Below are 9864 nucleotides of genomic sequence, written 5' to 3'. Positions count from 1 at the left end.
ATACATATATATATATACATATATATATATATATATATACATATATATATATATACATATATATATATATATATATATACATATATATAGATGGTGCATAAATAAAAATAAACATGGCTGGCACACACTTATATTGCACACAGTCTTTATCAAATGACTTGTTGCCTTCCCAGACATGTAGTAGAACCAAACTTCCAAGCCTGATTATTTTGCATTCCTCCACTCAAAATACAAACATCCCTGTCACCATGTCACAGTGACCTTCTTTCAATCCCCACCCCTTAAAATGAAATTTCCTTTTCGAAACTTGTTACTTAAAGAAAAACCATTAGAGCACTTGTAGCATTTTGTGTCAGTTTTTATTTTTTATTTTTCCTGTATTTTTCTAGATGTTCCTTGTGCAATTTGGTAAACTCAAAGTAAGAATTGGTTACAAGAATATGATACTGACAACAGGAGACAGTTTTATGGTCCCAGAAAGTAAGTAAGATCACTCTTGTTTTAAAAGAATGTTTTCCTTTTTTTAATTTTGTTAATACATTTGATAATCCGTTACCCAAAATTTATTGTGAGAAGTGGCAAATTATTTATTTGCTCAATAATGTACTTCAGTATATTATGTAATCAGAGCATTTCATCAGACACATGTTATTATATAATCAGACCATTTCATCAGACATGTTATTATATAACCAGACCATTTCATCAGACATATATTATTATACAATCAGAGCATGTCATCAGGCCTCTGTGTTCAAGAAACCATGTACAGTGTTCTGGGAAGGATGATATTTATCATCATTTTTATACATATGATAGTGTTTCAGCATCGATTTTGTGAGGGTCATTGTTCTGAGATCACACCTCACCACTTCTGTCCACATCATCTCAGATCTTTATCTTCTGCAGGCTTCTTGTGTTGTTTGACATTTTTCTTACCCCCAACTATGTCAACTCAACATAGCTGGTGCTGGTGTCATGTAAAGAGCACCCAGTACACTCTGTGTGTGTGTGTGTGTGTGTGCTTGTCCCCCACCATCGCTTGACAACTGATTTTGGTGTGTTTATGTCCTTATAACTTAGCAGTTCGGCAAAAGGAAACCGATAGAATAAGTTCTAGGCTTACAGAGAGTAAGTCCTGGGTTTGATTTGTTTGACTAAAGGCGGTGCTCCAGCATGGCCGCAGTCAAATGACTGAAACAAAAGAATGAGTAAATGACCCCAAAGTAAAAATTCAAAAACCGATCAAATGTCAGGTTGTCAATCTAATTAATGTGTATTTTTGTTTGCTTTTTCTACTTTGAACAGATGAAATCTACAGCCTGAGGAATAAAAGTAACCATGATTGTGGATTAATTGTTACAATTTTGAAATAAATATATTCTCAATAAATCACTTTTCTTTCTTTTTCAACTGTAAATATAACGAGAGGTTTTGTACTTTACTCTTCCTGAATTCACTTTCCTTTCCCTGTTTGTTTATGTGCCTATCTGCTTTTGTTGCTTTGTTATCGTTGTTAAGCTCTGGCTTAATCCTGATTGAGTGGAGGTGCAATGGCCCAGTGGTTAGGGCAGCGGACTCGCGGTCATAGGATCTTGGTTTTGATTCCTAGACCGGGCGTTGTGAGTGTTTATTGAGCTAAAGCACCTAAAGCTCCACGAGGCTCCGGCAGGGGATGGTGGCGAACCCTGCTGTACTCTTTCACCACAACTTTCTCTCACTCTTACTTCCTGTTTCTGTTGTGCCTGTAATTCAAAGGGTCAGCCTTGTCACACTGTGTCACGCTGAATATCTCCGAGAACTACGTTAAGGGTACATGTGTCTGTGGAGTGCTCAGCCACTTGCACGTTAATTTCACGAGCAGGCTGTTCTGTTGATCGGATCAACTGGAACCCTCGACGTCGTAAGCAACGGAGTGCCAACAACAACAACAATCCTGATTGAGTAAATCTATGATAAAAACATTCCAGATGTGACCATCACATCTTTTTGAATGATTTAATTTCCAACTATATTATCCTTTTTGATGTTTTTTTTTTGTTTTTACATAGTAAGAGTGTGGCAGCTATTTCTAGCAGGTTGATGGAGGATAAGGGTAAAGCTCTTCGACTCCTAAGGGCCTGTTTGCCAGTTTCTCTGGATAGAGCATCAGTCTGTCACAAGATGACTCATTTTGGCCAGCTGAGTGGAGTGGAGCAATGTGAAATGAAATATCTTGCTCAAGAACACAATGCATCGCCCAGTCCAGGAATTGAAACTACAATCTTATGACCGTGGGTGCAACACCCTAACCACTAAGCCATGTGTCTTCACATCTCACAGGTTGATATATCCATAAAGGCTTCTTTCAGTTTCCATCTACCAAATCTACTCACAAGCCTTTGGTCGACCCGAGGCTATAGTAGAAGATAATTGCCCAAGGTACCGCTCAGTGGGACTGAACTCGGAACCATGTGGTTGGTAAGCTTCAGTACAGATCAAGAAATGTTGGCGTTTTCAATATGGGGACAAGAGTTCCTATCTAACTCTCTATACACACACATATATATATATATATATATGGAATAGATAGAAAGTTTCAAACTCTTATATAAACGAATATACCTTACCTTTGTGTCTGAGCTTAGACCTGTCTTCTTTCGTTGCTGTTCCGTATAACGGTTTTCATATTTATTTAATAAATGTTAAAGCTTTATTATTTGAAATATTCATTTATTTCATTGAAAAAACTTTTGGCTATTTTTTTTTTATTGAGTAGTAGCACTGTTTATATTTTTTCTTCACCCTAATTTTACTATTCCATTTTTTGTTCTTATTTATTAAACCGTCTGCATTATATCAATTATGTAGAATTCTTCATATAAACACACGTGACGCACGTTTGACGTACAGTCATTTCATTTAGAAACAGTTTCACTGTTAGGAACACTCAGTTTTAGTTAAAAATGCGCCTCAGAACTTTTTCTTACACATATTTATATATATATATATATATATATGTATATATATATATGTATATATATATATATATATATACATGTATATATATATATATATGTGTGTATGTATGTAAATCGTCACCTGAAGGATCGCGCAGGGCGAAAAACATAGCCACGTTGTATATCTTCAGCTTCTTCAAACAAATATACAATTTATGTATGTATATAGTCACCTGAATGATCGATCAGTATGAAAAACATCGACGTTATGTATCTTCAGCTTGAACGATTATGCAATATATATATATATATATATATATATATATATATATATATATATATATATATATGTATGTATAAAATCAAGATTTTATGTTATATTTATCTAACTCACCCCATGCTTCTCAGAAAAAAAGGTCGTAAAGAATGAGTGTGAAAGTTAAAAAGCGATAACCATGTAGATAGATAGAGGGGATAGAAAGAGTCAACTTAAAATATTACAAAGAAATCCAGTTCCGTGGGGCAGGGGAATGGTAACTCGTCAATGGATGAGTCATGTTATGGTTTGTGTTTCTTTGGTTTTCTGTTTAAAAAAAAAAAAAGCCTTTCGAAGTGTTTCCTAGTGTAAACAGTGCTGTAGAAACGATTTTTACCATTTTTACTTGTTTCTCGTTCCAAAAAGAATTTCTTTTACTGTATTTTCGTCAAGTGATCTTCGTTTACGTACAAGCTGATAACGATGAATTCTTTGTGGAAGGTGGGGCCAAGCACTAATCACGAAGGACTCGATATTACATTCATTTTCGCCTCGAAGAATACGGAAGTAACCTTTTTCTCCCCAGTTGGGTCCCCAAGAATTGGCACAGAGCTGCAAAAGAATAAAAAGAAAATCGGTTGTCTTTAAAATTAAAAAAGTGAGAATTTCATAGAAGTTACCAATGTAATTAGCAGTGTGTCTCTTTGTCCGGATCCATCGTATGTGCATAAGCTGTTTTGATACTTTCACTATCTTTATTTCATCAAACCACTTCCCGGTCGTTTAGTTAGATGAATACTGGTTTCAAATTTTAGCGTAATGTCAGCAATTTCGGGGAGTGCGGGAAGGGGGTAAGTCGATTACAGCGACCTCCAGTACTCAACTGGTTCTTATTTTATCGACTCCGAAAGGATAAAAGGCAAAGTCGACCTCGGCGGAGTTTGAAATTAGAACGTAAAGACGAACGAAATGCTGCCAGGCATTTTGTTCGGCGTGGTAACCATTCTGCCAATTCGCTGCTTTAGTTAAATGAATATTGAGCAAAAATATTCAGTAGAACTCTCTGCATATAAAGTTCATAAATTCTTATGACGTCAACAACATACAATTCTCGAAGGTAAGTGTAAAGTTCCTAAAATGAATAAAGTAATTCGAAGGATTACTTTGGTCCAGTGGTAGAACATCTGTTGTGCTTACAAAAGCTGGGATTTCGAGTTCCACGAGCAACCTTCCATACGGATTTTAACTCAGTCTTTACACGCTATTACTTATAGTTTTGTCCAAGGCAGGAACCGGAAGTAATGGAAAGCAGAAGGAAAAGTTAATCGGGAAGAGGAAGCGTGAAGCGAACAACGAGAAGTAGAGGAATGGAGGAGTATGCCATAGGAAGTGGAGGATGTGAGTAGCGGAAGTAGCACCTCCCGTTACTTTCACGACCTCTGTTTCCAGTTGCCTCCATTTTACTCTACCGCCATTGTACGCTGCCCTCGCTATAAACCGTTTTTATGTACCTGTCATATGTTATCGATAACGTACGCCCATCACGCCACACTGCCCACCTACTTCGGCTTCTCTCGTTGTTAAACATTTAGTTCTTCTTCTTTTCGTTTAATCCTGTCTCTTTCATGTCGCAATTACTGCGTGTGCGAGTGTGTCTGTATGCAGGTATGTGTGTGAGTATGTATGTACGCATGCATGTATATATATATACTTTTTTCGGAAGTTTAAAAAAAAATAGACTACATTGTATGATGTAATCCTGCTACACTGAGACTGAAATGTCAAGGCTATAGAATACTTTTAATCATAGGTCTGCAAGATCGATTCTAACACGGAGCTAAACAACAACAACAACAACAGGTAACTGTGAAATTCAACTTCAATATCCACAACTACCAGGGATATTCCACTTACCCAGTATTTTGTTCGGAATCCATTGGAATAGTCAACACCCCATCTGGAAAAAAAAGGGGGGAAAATTAAAATCAAATTTTCTTATTTTAAACATGAAAATATGAATAAAAAGCAAAAGTAGTGAAATATATTATGATAATGATATATATTATTATCATAATAGTTATGATAGTAAATATGTAAATGAAGATAATAGCTGTTTCCAAAATAGATACAAAATCAGAAATTTTGTGAAAACTTGGAATGATGGAGTGCCATGTTCATCTCAGTAGGATTTCAACATGAGCGTAAACGGCCGGAATCATATAAAAGGCAATTGCTCTGGTTCTTTACCGATTCTGCCGATCTACCAATCTTGATGATAATTCTTTCTACTATAAGTACCAAGTCAGGAATTTGGGGGATTGAACCAGTCAATCACATTGACCTCAGAATTCGATTGGGACTTATTTTATTGACTCCGTAAGGATAAAAGGCGAAGTCGATCTGGGCGGGATTTGCACTCAGGATGTCATACGCTTATATAACTGGAATACTCTTTCTTCTTGTTTTCACTGTCACACGTTAGCATACGTAAATGGAATATAGCCCAGTTTTATATCACTTACCCAATTATTCTAATCGAGTGAGAGCCAGTTTGATGATAGGATTGAGGTAGGTTTGAAACCGTGTTGACATGACGATAGACACCGGATCTATAGACAAAGAAGTCTTCTTTCACATTGAATATAGCTGGAGAAAGAGAAGAACAAGAGAATAGAAATGAAAACAAAAATACAGTAAAATGGAAACAAAGAATGAAAAAATGAACCCCTTTTTACCGTTTGGGCAGGATGGGAGGGACAGCACCCATAATCATTTATTTTGTTCAGGTTTCCGAGACTTGTGTGAGAAAATTATTATAAGCCGAAGAGCTGGCCCTAATGCTCGCAACAGAATATACCCTGTTAAAGGCACTCAATAACCAGGTGGTTGCGTTTAGACCGGGCGATAGATTAAATTTATTATCCAAAAAGTCAGAACACAAACATCCAGAACAATACCACAAGGTATCTCTTCTAATGCTCTGAGAATGCAACCCTACCATCGCTCTAGACCAGCGGTTCTCAATCCTTTTAATATCCGGGTCACAAAACCTCGATTCTGTTTAGGAGGCAGCACCAAAAAACTGGAAGACTGTCGGGGACCACCGGAAGAATTCATGAGGGCATACAGTCCTGGGATCTGCGGTTGAGAACCGATACCCTAGAATGCTATTTTATTTTATCAAAACTGAAAGGATGAAAACCAAAGATGGCTTCGGCGTGATTTGAACGAAGAACGCAAGGATCTAGGGAACATAAAGCAGAAAAAATTTGTCTTACGCTTTACTGATTCACTGAGGTTCAAGCATCGAGGAATAAACTGATGTTCAACCAGGAGTCAATAAGGTTAAGCTCAGGTTGAACTGAGGTTCAAATATGAGTGAACAATGAAGTCCAAACATAAACAAACAAACTGTGGCTCGGGCACGAGAAAATAAACTGAAATTCAAGCGTCAGTCAATAGACTAAGGCTTAGACGTGAGTTAACAGTCACAAGTTCACATATGTAATCAATAAACAGAAGATAAAAAAAAATCATTGATATGGATAATGTCTAACATAATCTTACCTTGTACTGGTCCATTTTCATAAATCTGTTTCTTAATCGTGTGTTCCTAAAAAGAAGAAAAATATTTTCAGTGTGTTAATTACTTCTGTCTCTCATTTCCACTCATTTCATTCATTCAGTCATACCTGAATAGATACCTCCATAAAAACATGACCATATATATACAGGGTGGCCCAAAACTAGGGTTAAAGTTATCACGTAGGCACTTCAAATTTCTTTTAAAAACATTTTATTACATTTAAATTTCTACCTTACAGCCATATTGTTTATGCACCTCTTAAACAGATAATGTTTAATCTCTCAGATGTTCAAAATGTCCTCCTTCAACATTGCAACATTCTTCAAACCTCTTCAGAACACTCTGAAAGACAGTCCGGCACAAATTCCAATTTCCATCAATTTCAGTGAATGCGTCAGAAATGTAATCTTTTAATTCATTTACTGTTTTGGGATTCTTCTCATAAACCTTGTTCTTTACAAAACCCCCAACAAAAGAAATCCATTGGTATCAGGTCAGGTGACCGTGGAGACCATTCCATGCTGCCCCGTCTTCCAAACTAACGCTGTGGAAAGGCTTCAGTGGACAAGGTAGGTCACAGCCGGAACGGCGGGTAATGAAATGAGTGCTCGCCTAGGGTAGACTCTGGATAAAACGCAACAACCGATACTATCTTTATAGGCGCAAGAGTGGCTGTGTGGTAGATAGCTTGCTTACCAACCACATAGTTCCGGGTTCAGTCCCACTGCGTGGCACCTTGGGCAAGTGTCTTCTACTGTAGTCTCGGGCTGACCAAAGCCTTGTGAGTGGATTTGGTAAACGGAAACTGAAAGAATTCCGTCGTATATTTTATATATATGTGTGTGTGTGTGTCTGTTCTCCCCACCATCACTTGACAAGCGATGTTTACGTCCCCGAACTTAGCGGTTCGGCAAAATTAACCGATAGAATAAGTACTAGGATTACAAAGAATAAGTCTTGGAGTCGATTTGCTCGACTAAAGGTGGTGCCCCAGCATGGCCGCAGTCAAATCACTGAAACAAATAAAAGAATACGAGAAATTATGAACACTCACATCATTTCGGATACGATATGGCGGTGTCATCTTAAATTTCATGTGTTCTTTGAAGACTCTACCACTTGGGCATATATCAGGAGAGGTTTGTTTTGGAATGGTACATTGATCTGTCCTTGCTTGGTATGGATAACAATCTTCCGTGACACCACTATAGAAAGACAAAATATATAATGACAACAGCAACAACAACAATAATAATGGTTTCACATTTTGCTACAAGGTCTCCCCATAATTTAACAGTTCAGCAAAAGTGATAGATAGAATGAATACTAAACTTGGTAGAATAAGAGTTAGATTTGTGTGAATATATTCTTCAAGATGGTAATCCAGCATGAGTGGAATAAGTAAAAGATAAAAGAAAGACTTTCTCACCCGTATCTTCGCAAGAAACCCCATGCCTGGTCAATGTTGCCTCCTTCGCAGCTGTTATTTGATCCTCCGACGCAAGAAAGTAGGTGTTGAGGGGATATTGTTTGGACTAGTCTTCCGTTGGATCCAATGGCAAGTCTGTCGGAAGCGATAGCTGTGAAAAACAAAGGAACATACATAGATCAGTCTGATTGCGCATTTACAAAGATGGCAAAAAAAAAAGAATGGCTCCCATATCTAGTTGCATAACCGCACGTTGTACGTACGTATATACAAACTGAGGTACGTTTGTTCTTTTATCTTTGTAATTTTCTCTCTCCTCGTCTATTCTTTCCGTAGAAAAGCATATGTTTGAAACGTAAAGAACTTTCCCTTCTAATTTTCTTGAGCGTAAACCTAATACATTCTGTTTGTTTTTACCTCGTTTTCGTGTTTTTTAATTGTTGCATCATACACACATAATACGAACGCGCGCGCTTGCACACACACTCATACATGCATATATTTCAGCATGCGCTGACCGTCTAACTGAGGCACGTTTGTTCTTTTCTCTGTGTTTTTCTCTTTCCTCGTCTATTTCTTCTGTAGAAGAGCGTAGGCTTGAAATGTAAAGGACTTTTCCTTTTATTTTTCCTGAATGTGAACCTAATACATTCTGTTTTTTCCCCACGTCTTCGTGTTTTCTAATTTTTGCACCATACGTATAAAACACACACACACACACACACACACACACACACATAAAATGAAGGAACATTACCTGCAGTAGAGACGGCCCAAGAAGAACCACAGTCACCTTGGTCCCTGATGTCAGATATGAGACCTGGCCATCTTTGTCTCGAGTCGAATGATTCTGGAAGACTATCTTCGTGGTGAGATTTCAACGCTGACATGCTGAAAACTTGGTTGCTGGGCTGGAAAGTTCCCAATCTGTATTTGATTCCGTCAGCCAATGTAAGACCATGTAGGAAAGAATAGTTGCTGGCCTTCCATCTAAAAAGGGAAAAATAAGTAAAAAACAGGATATAAATTATAAACATTTTTACGTAAAATTACCGTAAAAATGATAGCATTCGAATCCAAGATCATTAGGTTCGATTTCAAAATATTTTGGTGACTTGTTTTGATAGAAATTAAATGTTGTTTTATCGTTGTTTATTTATTTCCTGTTCTTCAGATTTCATCCGTTTAACCTTTTTTCGTTTGCGTTAAAACATGTTCAAATTGTTGAGGAAATATCAAGTAAATTTAGATCATTTCTGTTATACATACATTCAATATTGATTTTGAATGTTGCCACAACGCCGGTAATTTTGGTGAAGGAGGTATTTAAGCATTTGGGTCCATATAATCGACTTAGCCCTTCTTCGGAAATTGCTGGCCTTGTGCTAAAATTTGAAACTAATATTATTATTAACTTCAGAATGGTAGAATGGCAGGATCGTTAGAAAGTCGGAAAAAATGCACTGCGGCGTTTGTTCCAGCTCTTAACACACACACACACACACACACACACACATATATATATATATATATATGGAAGGAGAACTAATGAGGAAGAGAGCAGAGTGGGAGGGGAGGAAAGAGGAAGGAGGTGATTGGAGGATAGAAAGAGGAGGAGAGAGAAAGAAAGATGTGTGTGTGTGTGAGAGAGAGA

General features: G+C 37.3%; 2 protein-coding genes across 2 annotated transcripts in view; one reads left to right on the top strand and one right to left on the bottom strand.

The window, feature by feature from the left end:
• LOC106882698 (cell surface glycoprotein 1) overlaps window positions 1–1392 on the top strand; it is a 13571-nt gene extending 12179 nt beyond the window's left edge. The window contains exons 12-13 of the mRNA XM_052972272.1: window positions 390–480; window positions 1309–1392. Of these exons, the coding sequence (XP_052828232.1) occupies window positions 390–480; window positions 1309–1376 (159 nt within the window). The 3' untranslated portion in view covers window positions 1377–1392. The remainder of the gene's footprint in view (window positions 1–389; window positions 481–1308) is intronic.
• A 1299-nt stretch (window positions 1393–2691) lies between these two features.
• Window positions 2692–9864, bottom strand: part of LOC106882701 (tubulointerstitial nephritis antigen-like) — a 55491-nt gene continuing 48318 nt past the window's right edge. Inside the window, exons 4-10 of the mRNA XM_014933465.2 lie at window positions 8968–9200; window positions 8211–8361; window positions 7836–7986; window positions 6763–6808; window positions 5718–5841; window positions 5110–5152; window positions 2692–3807 (exon numbers count right to left, since the gene is read on the bottom strand). Coding sequence (XP_014788951.1) covers window positions 3598–3807; window positions 5110–5152; window positions 5718–5841; window positions 6763–6808; window positions 7836–7986; window positions 8211–8361; window positions 8968–9200 — 958 coding nt within the window. The 3' untranslated portion in view covers window positions 2692–3597. The remainder of the gene's footprint in view (window positions 3808–5109; window positions 5153–5717; window positions 5842–6762; window positions 6809–7835; window positions 7987–8210; window positions 8362–8967; window positions 9201–9864) is intronic.

The sequence above is a fragment of the Octopus bimaculoides genome, chromosome 13 (assembly GCF_001194135.2).
Source record: "Octopus bimaculoides isolate UCB-OBI-ISO-001 chromosome 13, ASM119413v2, whole genome shotgun sequence".
NCBI classification, from domain to species: Eukaryota; Metazoa; Mollusca; class Cephalopoda; order Octopoda; family Octopodidae; genus Octopus; species Octopus bimaculoides.
Note: the sequence above shows the minus strand (reverse complement) of the source record. Positions and strands in the feature narration are given on the sequence as shown.